This window comes from Oncorhynchus keta, unplaced genomic scaffold (assembly GCF_023373465.1).
Source record: "Oncorhynchus keta strain PuntledgeMale-10-30-2019 unplaced genomic scaffold, Oket_V2 Un_contig_10774_pilon_pilon, whole genome shotgun sequence".
NCBI lineage: Eukaryota > Metazoa > Chordata > Actinopteri > Salmoniformes > Salmonidae > Oncorhynchus > Oncorhynchus keta.
This window is the reverse complement of record NW_026277195.1, coordinates 1,861-17,500: the sequence shown is the minus strand read 5'-3', so window position 1 is coordinate 17,500 and position 15,640 is coordinate 1,861. Positions and strand designations below refer to the sequence as shown.

Here is a 15,640-nt window from a genome sequence, read left to right as displayed (position 1 = left end):
TTCTAGATGAAGAAAAGGTTTGAATGAAGTAGCAAACTCAGGTAAAACACAATGATGATGTATGAGCTATGTCTGATAACTAGCGCTAGATAAAGGGACTGGGACCAACGCCTGTTTTACATGGACAGCGCTAACGTGGAATTTAAGGGTTTTGGGCACTGGCCAGCTGGGCTAGTAGACGGCTAGTACTAACCCGGGTACAAAATCTGGGCTATGGGATATTTGAAAATATAAAAATGTCACTAGCATTCTAGCTTAATTGCCATCTCTACTGCCATCCCTGTCCATCCCTGTCCATCCCTGTCCATCCCTGTCCATCCCTGTCCATCCCTGTGCAAACAGCAAGTTACAAGCGACCAAATCAGATGTGTGTGTTCAGACAGCAGTCATTTGCTGACATGGCTAGATTACACTAGTTGTCATAGTAATGACGGGCATGTGCACAGTGGTGCATGCTGATTGGTTGCTCCTGCTTCCTATCACTCAGAAGTTATGTAACAAGCTAAGATGACAACAATACCTGCCATGGACATTTCCCAGTTGCTTTCAATGCTCATAATAACAGGAAAACACAAAGCCTCGTGGATAAATTATCCAACTTTCAAAACGAGTCCTTTTTGTCTTGCCACAGCAGTCAACTAGCTAGCTAGGTAGCTGTTTAGCTAGCCACAGCAGTCAACTAGCTAGCTAGGTAGCTGTTTAGCTAGCCACAGCAGTCAACAAGCTAGCTAGGTAGCTGTTTAGCTAGCCACAGCAGTCAACTAGCTAGCTAGGTAGCTGTTTAGCTAGCCACAGCAGTCAACTAGCTAGCGAGGTAGCTGTTTAGCTAGCCACAGCTATCAACTAGCTAGCTAGGTAGCTGTTTAGCTAGCCACAGCAGTCAACTAGCTAGCGAGGTAGCTGTTTAGCTAGCCACAGCTATCAACTAGCTAGCTAGGTAGCTGTTTCGCTAGCCACAGCAGTCAACTAGCTAGCGAGATAGCTGTTTAGCTAGCCACAGCTATCAACTAGCTAGCTAGGTAGCTGTTTAGCTAGCCACAGCAGTCAACTAGCTAGCTAGGTAGCTGTTTAGCTAGCCACAGCTATCAACTAGCTAGCTAGGTAGCTGTTTAGCTAGCCACAGTTATCAACTAGCTAGCTTTGTAGCTGTTTAGCTAGCCACAGCAGTCAACTAGCTAGCTAGGTAGCTCTTTAGCTAGCCACAGCTATCAACTAGCTAGCTAGGTAGCTGTTTAGCTAGCCACAGCAGTCAACTAGCTAGCTAGGTAGCTGTTTAGCTAGCCACACCTATCAACTAGCTAGCTGTTTAGCTTTCTAGCACATTCACTCATTTGTTTATCAACAATTGACAAGCTAGTTAGCTACCATGTCTTCTTGTAAAACTGTCAACAGAGTAGCTAGCAAGCAACAAGTTACTGTGCAGTCAGAAAATATTTACACCCCTTGACATTTTCCACATTTTGTTGTGTTACAAAGTGGGATTAATGTGGATTTAAGTGTCATTTTGTCAACACTTTACACAAAATACTTGAATGTTAAAGTGTAAGAAAAATGTAAATTGAATTTATGAAAAATAAAAACTACTACATACACAGGGCATTCGGAAAGTATTCAGACCACTAGACTTTCTCCACATTTTAATACATTACAGCCTTATTCCAAAATGGATTTCATTGTTTTTCCACTCATCAATCTACACACAATACCCCATAATGACAAAGCAAAAACAGGCTTTTAGAAATGTTAGCAAATTCATGAAAAATACAAAACTGAAATATCATATTTACATAAGTATTCAGACCCTTTACTCAGTACTTTGTTGAAGCACCTTTGGCAGCGATTACTGCCTCAAGTCTTCGTGGGTATGATGCTGAAATCTTGGCACACCTGTATTTGGGGAGTTTCTCCCATTCTTCTCTGTAGATCCTCTCAAGCTCTGTCAGGTTGGATGGGGAATGTCACTGCACAGCTATTTTCAGGTCTCCAGAGATGTTCGATCAGGTTCAGGTCCGGACTCTGGCTTAGCCACTCAAGGACATTCAGAGACTTGTCCCGAAGTCACCACTGCATTGTCTTGGAACCTTCGCCCCAGTCTGAGGTCCTGAGCGCTCTGGAGCAGGTTTTCATCAAGGATCTCTCTGTACTTTGCTCTGTTCATCTTTCCCTCGATACTGACTAGTCTCTCAGTTCCTGCCGATGAAAAACATCCCCAAAGCATGATGCTGCCAACACCATGCTTCACAATAGGGATGTTGTCATGTTTCCTCCAGACATGATGCTGCCAACACCATGCTTCACCATAGGGATGTTGTCATGTTTCCTCCAGACATGATGCTGCCAACACCATGCTTCACCGTAGGGATGTTGTCATGTTTCCTCCAGACATGATGCTGCCAACACCATGCTTCGCCGTAGGGATGTTGTCATGTTCCTCCAGACATGATGCTGCCAACACCATGCTTCACCGTAGCGATGTTGTCATGTTTCCTCCAGACATGATGCGGCCACCACCATGCTTCACCGTAGGGATGTTGTCATGTTTCCTCCAGACATGATGCTGCCAACACCATGCTTCACCGTAGGGATGTTGTCATGTTTCCTCCAGACATGATGCTGCCAACACCATGCTTCACCGTAGGGATGTTGTCATGTTTCCTCCAGACATGATGCTGCCAACACCATGCTTCGCCGTAGGGATGTTGTCATGTTTCCTCCAGACATGATGCTGCCAACACCATGCTTCACCATAGGGATGTTGTCATGTTTTTTCCAGACATGATGCTGCCAACACCATGCTTCACCGTAGGGATGTTGTCATGTTTCCTCCAGACATGATGTTGCCAACACCATGCTTCACCATCGGGATGTTGTCATGTTTTCTCCAGACATGATGCTGCCAACACCATGCTTCACCGCAGGGATGTTGTCATGTTTCCTCCAGACATGATGCTGCCAACACCATGCTTCACCATCAGGATGTTGTCATGTTTTCTCCAGACATGATGCTGCCAACACCATGCTTCACCATCGGGATGTTGTCATGTTTTCTCCAGACATGATGCTTGGCATTCAGGCCAAAGAGTTCAATCTGGGTTTCATCAGACCACAGAATCTTGTTTCTCATGGTCTGAGAGTCCTATAGGCAAACTGTTATGTGGCTTCCGTCTGGCCACTCCACAATAAAGGTCTGATTGGTGGAGTGCTGCAGAGATGGTTTTCCTTCTGGAATGTTCTCCCATCTCCACAAAGGAACTCTGGAGCTCTGTCAGAGTGGCAATCAGGTTCTTGGTCACCTCCCTGACCAAGGTCCTTTTTCCCCGATTGCTCAGTTTGGCCGGGTGGCAAGCTCTAGGAAGAGTCTTGGCGGGTCCAAACTTGTTCCATTTTAGAATGATGGAGGCCACTGTGTTCTGGGGGACCTTCAATGCGGCAGACATTTGTTGGTACCCTTCCCCAGATCTGTGCCTCAACACAATCCTGTCTCGGAGCTCTATGGACAATTCTTTCGACCTCATGGCTTTGTTCTGGCATGCACTGTCAACAGTGGGACCTTATATAGACAGGTGTGTGCCTGTCCAAATCATGTCCAATTAATTTAATTTTCAACAGGTGGACTCCAATCAAGTTGTAGAAACATCTCAAGGATGATCAATGGAAACAGGATGCACCTGAGCTAAATTTTGAGTCTCATAGCCGGTCTGAATACTTATGTGTTAGGAAATTATGATTAATATGACTGAACAAATCATTTTAAATGGAACTGTAAGTAAACTTATACTCTGTTATATTATATCTGATTAACAATATGAGTTCATAAGAAGAAATTGTGTGACAGGACAAGGAGGAATAGAATGTTAATGAACACCATTTCTACTGGGCAGGAACAAATGGGTTGGGGACTGTGTAAACACATAAGGTCGTTAGCCTATGGTTGACCCAACCTGAAACTTAGCTCTGGGGTTTTTAGATTAGGCAGTGAGTGCATTCCTAGGGTTTCTGTTAATTAAACCTGTCAGTTCAGTGGTGATCGATAATGTTGAGGGGTCAAAAGTTATCTGGGAGTGTGTTAGTAAGATAGAATGAACTTTTCACCTTACTTTGTCCTGTCGAGAGGGGGGTTTAGTTTAAGACAGTGAAATGACGTCATGATCTGTATTTAAACTGATGCTTTTGCTTTGAGTGGGAGCGCGCTCCGATAATAAATTCGATTACCTATTATTTAAAGACTGGTCTGCGTCTATTTTATGCAACAAGAAATCTTACAATTTCTCATAAAATAGATGAAGGGCTTTAATGAAAGCACATTGGCATAATTAAATTATACTAACATTATGTAAATACGTTTTTATTTGTATTTTATATATATTTGCAAAGATGTTTTAAGACTTCTTTTCACCTTGTCATTATGGGGTATTGTGTGTAGATTGATGAATAAGAACATGTATTTAATATATTTTAGAAAAAATGCTGTAACGTAACAAAAAGTGGAAAAAGACCAAATCAAATACTGTTGTCCTTCTGGGGTCCTTCTGGGGTCCTTCTGTAGCTCAGTTGGTAGAGCATGGCGCTTGTAACGCCAGGGGAGTGGGTTCAATTCCCGGGACCACCCATACGTAGAATGTATGCACACTGTATGCTTTGGTTAAAAGCGTCTGCTAAATGGCATATATATATATATAGTTGTCGTTCCCTCCTCACGACTGTCTTGGTGTGTTTGGACCATGATAGTTCGTTGGTGATGAGGACACCAAGGAACTTAAAACTCTCGACCCGCTCCACTTCAGCCCCCTTGATGTTAATGGGGGCCTTTTCGGCCCTCCTTTTCCTATAGTCCTATAATCAGCTCCTTTGTCCTGCTCACATTGAGGGAGAGGCTGTTGTCCTGGCACCATATTGCCAGGTCTCTGACCTCCTCCCTATAGGCTGTCTCATCGTTGTCAGTGATCAGGTCTACCACCAGGTCTCTGACCTCTTCCCTATAGGCTGTCTCATCGTTGTCAGTGATCAGGTCTACCACTCTTGTGTTGTCAGCAAACGGAATGACGATGTTGGAGTTGTGCTTGGCCACGCAGTTGTGGGTGAACAGGGAGTACAGGAGGGGACTGAGGACGCACCCTTGAGGGGCCCCAGTGTTGAGGATCAGTGTGGCAGATGTGTTGCTACCTACCCTCACCACCTGGGGGCGGCCCGTCAGGAAGTCTAGGATCCAGTTGCAGGGGGATGGTGTTTAGTCCTAGCTTAGTGATAAGCGTCATGGGCACTGTGGTGTTGAACGCTGAGCTGTAGTCAATGAACAGTATTCTCACATAGGTGTTCCTTTTGTCCAGGTGGGAAAGGGCAGTGTGGAGTGCGATTGAGATTGCGTCATCTGTGGATCTGTTGGGGTGGTATGTGAATTGGAGTGGGTCCAGGGTGTCTGGGATGATGGTGTTGATGTGAGCCATGACCAGCTTTTCAAAGCATTTCATGACTACCAACGTGAGTGCTACGGAGCGGTAGTCATTTAGGCAGGTTACCTTCGCTTCCTTGGGCACAGGGACTATGGTGGTGTTCTTGAAACATGTCGGTATTACAGACTCGGTCAGGGAAAACACTTGCCAGTTGGTCTGCGTATGCTCTGAGTAGACGTCCTGGTAATCCTTCTGTCCCAGCGGCCTTGGGAATGTTGACCTGTTTAAAGGTCTTGCTTACATCGGTTACGGAGAGCGTGATCACACGGTCGTCCGGAACAGCTGGTGCTCTCATGCATGCATCAGTGTTGCTTGCCTCGAAGCAAGCATAAAAGGCAGTTAGCTCATCTGGTAGACTCGCGTTCCTTGGCAGCTCGCGGCTGGGTTTCCCTTTGTAGTCCGTAATAGTTTTCAAGCCCTGCCACATCCCACGAGCGTCAGAGCCGATGTAGTAGGATTCAATCTTATTCTTGTAGTGACGCTTTGCCTGATTTATGGTTCATCTGATGGCATAGCGGGATTTCTTATAAGCGTCCGGATTAGTGTCGATTCACTTATTGATGAAGCCGGTGACTGAGGCGGTGTACACCTCAATGCCATTGGATGAATCCTGGAACATATTCCAGTCCAAACAGTCCTGTAGCATCCGCGTCGTCTGGCCACTTCCGTATTGAGTGAGTCACTGGTACTTCTTGCTTTAGTTTTTGCTGATAAGCAGGAATCAGGAGGATATAATTATGGTGAGATTTGCCAGATTTGGTCAAACTGATTTAAGTTCGCCTGTATTAAAGTCCCCGGCCACGAGGAGCGCCGCTTCTGGATGAGCATTTTACATTTACATTTAAGTCATTTAGCAGACGCTCTTATCCAGAGCGACATACAAATTGGTGCATTCACCTTATGACATCCAGTGGAACAGTCACTTTTCTTGTTTGCTTATGGCCTTATACAGCTGGTTGAGTGTGCGCTTAGTGCCAGCACGGATTCAAGTTAGATAAAGAATCAGTCCAAACCAAAGGGATGCAGCATCTCAACTGAACAGACTGAACCAATCAGAGGCAGCATGACTGCAGAAAGACTATATCCACCAGACACAATACTGATAGACTGAACCAATCAGAGGCAGCATGACTGAACCAATCAGAGGCAGCATGACTGCAGAAAGACTACATCCACCAGACACAATACTGAACAGACTGAACCAATCAGAGGCAGCATGACTGAACCAATCAGAGGCAGCATGACTGCAGAAAGACTACATCCACCAGACACAATACTGAACAGACTGAACCAATCAGAGGCAGCATGACTGAACCAATCATAGGCAGCATGACTGCAGAAAGACTACATCCACCAGACACAGTACTGAACAGACTGAACCAATCAGAGGCAGCATGACCACAGAAAGACTACATCCACCAGACACAATACTGACAGACTGAACCAATCAGAGGCAGCATGACTGCAGAAAGACTATATCCACCAGACACAATACTGATACAGACTGAACCAATCAGAGGCAGCATGACCACAGAAAGACTACATCCACCAGACACAATACTGATACAGACTGAACCAATCAGAGGCAGCATGACCACAGAAAGACTACATCCACCAGACACAATACTGATAGACTGAACCAATCAGAGGCAGCATGACTGAACCAATCAGAGGCAGCATGACTGCAGAAAGACTACATCCACCAGACACAATACGAATACAGACTGAACCAATCAGAGGCAGCATGACCGCAGAAAGACTACATCCACCAGACACAATACTGATAGACTGAACCAATCAGAGGCAGCATGACTGAACCAATCAGAGGCAGCATGACCGCAGAAAGACTACATCCACCAGACACAATGCTGATAGACTGAACCAATCAGAGGCAGCATGACTGAACCAATCAGAGGCAGCATGACTGCAGAAAGACTCCATCCACCAGACGCAATACTGACAGACTGAACCAATCAGAGGCAGCATGACCGCAGAAAGACTACATCCACCAGACACAATACTGACAGACTGAACCAATCAGAGGCAGCATGACTGCAGAAAGACTACATCCACCAGACACAATACTGACAGACTGAACCAATCAGAGGCAGCATGACTGCAGAAAGACTACATCCACCAGACACAATACTGACAGACTGAACCAATCAGAGGCAGCATGACCGCAGAAAGACTACATCCACCAGACACAATACTGATAGACTGAACCAATCAGAGGGCAGCATGACTGCAGAAAGACTACATCCACCAGACACAATACTGATAGACTGAACCAATCAGAGGCAGCATGACCGCAGAAAGACTACATCCACCAGACACAATACTGATACAGACTGAACCAATCAGAGGCAGCATGACTGAACCAATCAGAGGCAGCATGACTGCAGAAAGACTAAATCCACCAGACACAATACTGATACAGACTGAACCAATCAGAGGCAGCATGACTGAACCAATCAGAGGGCAGCATGACTACAGAAAGACTACATCCACCAGACACAATACTGATAGACTGAACCAATCAGAGGCAGCATGACCACAGAAAGACTACATCCACCAGACACAATACTGACAGACTGAACCAATCAGAGGCAGCATGACTGCAGAAAGACTACATCCACCAGGCACAATACTGACAGACTGAACCAATCAGAGGCAGCATGACCGCAGAAAGACTACATCCACCAGACGCAATACTGATACAGACTGAACCAATCAGAGGCAGCATGACCACAGAAAGACTACATCCACCAGACACAATAATGATAGACTGAACCAATCAGAGGCAGCATGACTGCAGAAAGACTACATCCACCAGACACAATACTGAACAGACTGAACCAATCAGAGGCAGCATGACTGAACCAATCAGAGGCAGCATGACCACAGAAAGACTACATCCAACAGACGCAATACTGACAGACTGAACCAATCAGAGGCAGCATGACCGCAGAAAGACTACATCCAACAGACGCAATACTGACAGACTGAACCAATCAGAGGCAGCATGACTGAACCAATCAGAGGCAGCATGACTGAACCAATCAGAGGCAGCATGACTGAACCAATCAGAGGCAGCATGACTGCAGAAAGACTACATCCAACAGACACAATACTGATACAGACTGAACCAATCAGAGGCAGCATGACTGAACCAATCAGAGGCAGCATGACTGAACCAATCAGAGGCAGCGTGACTGAACCAATCAGAGGCAGCATGACTGCAGAAAGACTCCATCCACCAGACGCAATACTGATACATCACAACTCATTGGAAGTCAAATGAAAAGACATAGTTTGTAAATTTGATAAAATTTGATAAAATCACTCTACAAATCTCCTAAAGCTAGGATTGCTACCAATGGGATTACTTCCTCCTCTTTCCCTCTTTATAGGGGGAACAGACAAGGTTGCCCAATTAGCCCCCACCTCTTTGCCCTCGCCATCGAACCGTTGGCTGAGGCTATTAGAACGTGCCCTGACATACATGGCTTTGAGGTGGGCCCCCATACCCATAAATTATCACTCTTTGCAGACGACCTTATCTTATTTCTAACAGACCCAGAACACTCCCTCTCTCACTTGCAGATCCTACTACAGTGTTATAGTTCTTTCTCTGGATATAAGGTCAATCTTGATAAAAGCGAAATCTTACCGTTTTCTGTCTTTGACCATCATACCATCAAGCACAAGTTTCCTTTTAGATGGTCGCCTATGGGCTTCACATATTTGGGCATAATGGTGGATGGTAATCTGAACAACCTCTATAAACTCAATCTGGCCAGTTTGTTGCAAAAGGTGGAGGTTGACCTTTGTAAATGGATGGACTGACCTCTCACTCTACTGGGTAGAATCAATGTAATTAAAATGAATGTCCTGCCCAGGTTTCTATATCTGTTTCAATCTCTCCCTATCCCTGTTCCCGCAGCATTTTTTTCCTCTCTCGACAAGCTGACCAGACGGTTTATCTGGCACGGCAAAACCCCTAGGGTTGGCCTGGATAAACTGACCCTTGATTACAGTCAAGGGGGCTTAAACCTCCCCAATTTTAGAATGTACTACTGGGCTGCACAGTCTAGATTTCTGGCTCAGAGGTTTGACAATGGTCCCTCTCCCTCATGGTTAAACATTGAAAAGCTTGAGGTAAATGATGACGCTGGGGCAGATTTGTTTTACAAATGGGACAGAAAATCTATAAAAACCATCACAGACAACCCTTTAATCATACATTCTGTCCTGGCATGGTGCAAACTGCACAAGCTGTTCGGACGAGGGGGATTCCTTTCCCCTAAAACCCCTTTATGGAACAATAGATTGATCCCTATGTTTTTCCAGAATAGTAACTTTAGACCATGGTCTGATAAGGGGATCACTCTTCTGGAACATTGTTACGAGGAAGGAGTTCTTATGTCTTTTGATCAGCTGAAACAGATACCACTTGCCTAACAGGGACTTCTTTAGCTACCTACCACTACGAAACTTTATTAGGGTGACTCTCAAGGGACAATGGAACCTACCTAAGATGTCACCTATTGAACAACTCTGCCACGCAGACCAACCACTGTTCAAGACCATTTCCCGTGTTTACAATGCTCTTATGTCAGGACTAACACTGCCTGGGCTAGATAAACCCCGACTTAGATGGGAGAGAGATCTGGGTATTGATCTTGATGAGGATCTATGGAGTGACCTATGCAGGGATGGGGTTACATCCACATTGAACTTCAGATACAGACTGATCCAGTTTAATTTCCTCCATCAGCTCTATATCACCCCATCTAGACTGCACAGGTTCAACCCAGATATCTCCTCCCTATGTTTTAGATGTGGCTCAGATGAAGGAACATTCCTCCATTCCACTTGGCAGTGTTCAAAACTACACGGTTTCTGGCAGGGGGTATGCGATACCATATCCTCAATTCATGGGGTTGCATTCCCTTTAGACCCGGAGGTCTGTCTACTGGGTAACTTTACGAACACCAATCTTAGGCAAAGCCTTACTATAAAGCTAACAGAAATATTGCTAGCGATTGCCAAGAAATGTATTGCCTTGAAATGGAAATTGGATTCCTCCCTGCCAGTTGCAATGTGGCTTTCGGAAGTTAATAGTTGTATCCCTTTGGAGAAAATCACTTCCTGCTTGAGGAATAAGTTAAAGACATTTTACAGAATTTGGCAACCTTTTATTGACTATATGGAGAATCTCCCCCCACATCTCATTGATTGAATCTATATATAATCCTCACATAATGTTTCACACGTATTGTATAATATGTAGCCTAAGGCAGGTGATCCAATGTCTCGCTAATTTTAGTTTTTTTTCTTATTGTATGTTTGTTTATATAATTATAATTATTATTTATTTTTGTTACGCTCGTCTGTTACTGTCACTTTGTCCTATCGTTGTCTAATATCTTTTCACTTTTGTTTTGAATGTTCTTAATTGGAAAATGCAAAAATAAAATATATTTAAAAAAAATTAAAGCATCATGAGCAAACTGTCCATTCAGTAAGATGGAGTACAACAAATCAATGAGACATCACAACACAGTGATTGATGTAGTTGTGATGGTTGGCTGGGGATCTAGGAAGTAAAGTTTGACATCTGGAAAAATGTCATCCCATCTTACCTGCAGACCTTAGGGCTATGGGACGAGGTACGAGTTTGAAATGGGGGAAAAGTACAAAATAGAAGATATTGAAAGCAACAAATGTGAGAGGACAAAGCAGAAATGCATTGTGGTTGTAATGGACCTGGGCTGATGCTCTGAGTCAACTGGAAGTGATAACTGGGGTTACTGAACCTTCCTTTCTGGGGTTACTGAACCTTCCTTTCTGGGGTTACTGAACCTTCCTTTCTGGGGTTACTGAACCTTCCTTTCTGGGGTTACTGAACCTTCCTTTCAACTGGAAGTGATAACTGGGGTTACTGAACCTTCCTTTCTGGGGTTACTGAACCTTCCTTTCTGGGGTTACTGAACCTTCCTTTCTGGGGTTACTGAACCTTCCTTTCTGGGGTTACTGAACCTTCCTTTCTGGGGTTACTGAACCTTCCTTTCTGGGGTTACTGAACCTTCCTTTCTGGGGTTACTGAACCTTCCTTTCTGGGGTTACTGAACCTTCCTTTCTGGGGTTACTGAACCTTCCTTTCTGGGGTTACTGAACCTTCCTGTTACTGAACCAGAGGCAGAACAGAAGTAATTCTAGGGCATATCATATTTCCTCCTGAACACAAACCCAATTCACATGAACGTTATTAGATAAGTGATTGCTGCCCTGCTCATACTAAGAAATCAGTGTTGATTGTGATAGGATTAGGGTTGTCTGGAAAACGATGTACATTGTCCTATCCTGTATCACATGATCAACTGGATGTACCTTAGGAACATATCTACAGATATGGATGGTCCATATCAAACCCATTATACATTATTATACACAGTACCACAGCATGTCAGAGTGTAGTGGGTAGTGGGTGTTACCTGAACGCTTCCTTTCTGCTTACTGAACCCTCCTGGGGCAGAGGTTACTGAAGCTCCTTCCTGGGGTCCCAGGTACTGGATCCGTGATAACTGTCATCTGAACCCTTCACCTGACATTACAGCAACCAGTTAGTTTCTGTCCACAGCTGAACAGTCCTTTCTCCAGTTAGTTAGACAGTCCACAGCTCACAGTCCTCTGACTCCAGTTAGTTAGACAGTCCACAGCTCACAGTCCTCCTCTCCAGTTAGTTCCTTTCTGGGGTTACTGAACCTTCCTTTCTCCAGTTAGTTAGACAGTCCACAGCTTCCTTTCTCCAGTTAGTTAGACAGTCCTTCCTCACAGTCTCTCTCCAGTTAGTTAGACTGTCCACAGCTCACAGTCCTTTCTCTCCAGTTAGTTAACAGTCCACAGCTCACTTCCTTTCTCCAGTTAGTTAGACAGAACAGCTCACAGTCCTTTCTGGGGTTAGTTAGACACCTTCCCTCTCCAGTTAGTTAGACTTTCTCCAGTGAACCTTCCACAGCTGAAGTCCTCTCTCTCCAGTTAGTTAGACAGAAGTAATTCCTCTAGGTCATAGTCCTCTCTCCAGTTAGTTAGACAAACCACAGCTTCACATGAACGTTCTTAGTTAGTTAGACTGTCCACAGCTCATCCTCTCTCAGTTAGTTAGACAGGGTTGTCCCGATGCTCACAGTCCTCTCTCTCCAGTTGACAGTCCACAGCTCCTATCCTGTATCACATGATCAACTGGACAGTCCTTAGTCACATCCTCTCTCTACAGTTAGTTAGATGGTCCATATCAAACCCATTCTACAGTTAGTTAGACAGTCCACAGCTGTCCTCAGAGTGTTAGTGGGTAGTCCAGGGTCCCCTCTCTCTCAGTTAGTTAGACAGCTACAGCCCAGTCCCTCTGGGGCAGTTAGTCGTCTCCACCTCAGCTCTCTCTCCAGTTAGTTAGACAGTCCCAGCTCACAGTCCTTATCTCCAGTTAGTTAGACAGTCAGCTCACAGTCCTCTCTCAGTTAGTTAGACATAACAGCTCACCAGTTAGTTAGACAGTCCACAGCTCACAGTCCCCTCATTCCAGTTAGTTAGACAGTCCACAGCTCACAGTCCTCTCTCTCCAGTTAGTTAGACAGTCCACAGCTCACAGTCCTCTCTCTCCAGTTAGTTAGACAGTCCACAGCTCACAGTCCTCTCTCCAGTTAGTTAGACAGTCCACAGCTCACAGTCCTCTCACTCCAGTTAGTTAGACAGTCCACAGCTCACAGTCCTCTCTCTCCAGTTAGTTAGACAGTCCACAGCTCACAGTCCTCTCTCTCCAGTTAGTTAGACAGTCCACAGCTCACAGTCCTCTCTCTCCAGTTAGTTAGACAGTCCACAGCTCACAGTCCTCTCTCTCCAGTTAGTTAGACAGTCCACAGCTCACAGTCCTCTCTCTCCAGTTAGTTAGACAGTCCACAGCTCACAGTCCTCTCTCTCCAGTTAGTTAGACAGTCCACAGCTCACAGTCCCCTCTCTCCAGTTAGTTAGACAGTCCACAGCTCACAGTCCTCTCTCTCAGTTAGTTAGACAGTCCACAGCTCACAGTCCTCTCTCTCAGTTAGTTAGACAGTCCACAGCTCACAGTCCTCTCTCTCCAGTTAGTTAGACAGTCCACAGCTCACAGTCCTCTCTCTCCAGTTAGTTAGACAGTCCACAGCTCACAGTCCTCTCTCTCCAGTTAGTTAGACAGTCCACAGCTCCCCCCTCAGTCCCTCTCTCTCCAGTTAGTTAGACAGTCCACAGCTCCCCCTACAGTCCTCTCTCCAGTCCCACAGCTCCTCCTCTCCAGTTAGTTAGACAGTCCCCCCCCTACAGTTCCTCAGTCCAGCTCCTCCCCTCTCCAGTTAGTTAGACAGCCCCTCCCCCTACAGTTCCTCTAGTCCAGTCCTCTCTCTCCAGTTAGTTAGACAGCCCCCCCCCCTACAGTCCTCTAGTCCAGTCCTCTCTCTCCAGTTAGTTAGACAGTCCTCTAGTCCAGTCCAGTCCAGTCTCTCAGTTAGTTAGACAGCCCCTCCCCCTACATTCCTCTAGTCCAGTCCTCTCTCTCCAGTTAGTTAGACAGCCCCCTCCCCTACAGTCCTCTAGTCCAGTCCTCTCTCTCCAGTTAGTTAGACAGCCCCACAGACCCCCTACATTCCTCTAGTCCAGTCCTCTCTCTCCAGTTAGTTAGACAGCCCCCTCCCCCTACATTCCTCTAGTCCAGTCCTCTCTCTCCAGTTAGTTAGACAGCCCCCTCCCCTACATTCCTCTAGTCCAGTCCTCTCTCTCCAGTTAGTTAGACAGCCCCCTCCCCCTACATTCCTCTAGTCCAGTCCTCTCTCTCCAGTTAGTTAGACAGCCCCCTCCCCCTACAGTCCTCTAGTCCAGTCCTCTCTCTCCAGTTAGTTAGACAGCCCCCTCCCCCTACAGTCCTCTAGTCCAGTCCTCTCTCTCCAGTTAGTTAGACAGTCCTCTAGTCCAGTCCTCTCTCTCCAGTTAGTTAGACAGCCCCCTCCCCCTACAGTCCTCTAGTCCAGTCCTCTCTCTCCAGTTAGTTAGACAGCCCCCTCCCCCTTACAGTCCTCTAGTCCAGTCCTCTCTCTCCAGTTAGTTAGACAGCCCCCTCCCCCTACAGTCCTCTAGTCCAGTCCTCTCTCTCCAGTTAGTTAGACAGCCCCCTCTCCCTACAGTCCTCTAGTCCAGTCCTCTCTCTCTGTTGTCCTAACTGGAACAGCCATGCTCTACCCCCTGAAAGCAGGTCCTGTAGGAGTGTCTACAGAGCAGACAGGCTGTTTTAGCAGATCAACAGAAGCCTGAAGGCCTGTCCTATCCCCTGCTCTGCTCTGCCAAGGGACACACAGCTGACAGGACACATCCGCCACGTGGCTACTCAGTCACACTACACTTGTTTAGTCACTGACTACAAATCAGTGGTTGAAGCAGTGAAAACACCGTGTTCAACTGTGAGAAAACAACAACACCCATTCTACAGTTAGAAACCAATATTGCAGCTATGATGGGTAGGGTTGTAGAGTTAGCCGTCCAGGGGAGTCACGATGCAGAGTGTTAATGGACGTTAGAGAGAGATGACGCAGAAGAAAGGAGGCGTTACAACGTAGAAACTAGAGCAAGTTCACATCAACCAGCCAGCGAGGGGAGAACAGCATTCCACCGGAGATAAAGCAGAGGTCATCGCCCCCCCTGCTGATCTACAGCAACCCTTCCCCCATTCCTCCAACCTCACCCCTCCTCCCCTGTTCCGCCAACCTCCCCATGCATCTCTCTCTCTCCTCTCCCTCCTCTCCCTCTCCTCCCTCTCTCCCCCTCCCCTCCCCTCCTCTCCCTCTCCTCCTCCCCCCTCCTCCCTCAACCTCTCCCTCTCCTCCCTGGTATGGTAGTGAGACAGTCAGCTGTAGAGTCAGGACAGTGGTATGGTAATGAGACAGTCAGCTGTAGAGTCAGGAGAGTGGTATGGTAGTGAGACAGTCAGCTGTAGAGTCAGGAGAGTGGTATGGTAGTGAGACAGTCAGCTGTAGAGTCAGGAGAGTGGTATGGTAATGAGACAGTCAGCTGTAGAGTCAGGAGAGTGGTATGGTAGTGAGACAGTCAGCTGTAGAGTCAGGAGACTGGTATGGTAGTGAGACTGGGACAGTCAGCTGTAGAGT

At 46.2% G+C, this 15,640-nt stretch overlaps 1 protein-coding gene across 1 annotated transcript in view; it reads right to left on the bottom strand.

The window, feature by feature from the left end:
• Positions 1 to 11,133, bottom strand: part of LOC118382629 (ankyrin-3-like) — a gene marked incomplete at its 5' end in the record, with an annotated part of 106,151 nt that extends 95,018 nt beyond the window's left edge. Inside the window, 1 exon segment of the mRNA XM_052500491.1 lies at positions 11,099 to 11,133. Coding sequence (XP_052356451.1) covers positions 11,099 to 11,133 — 35 coding nt within the window.
• Positions 11,134 to 15,640: the final 4,507 nt, after the last annotated feature.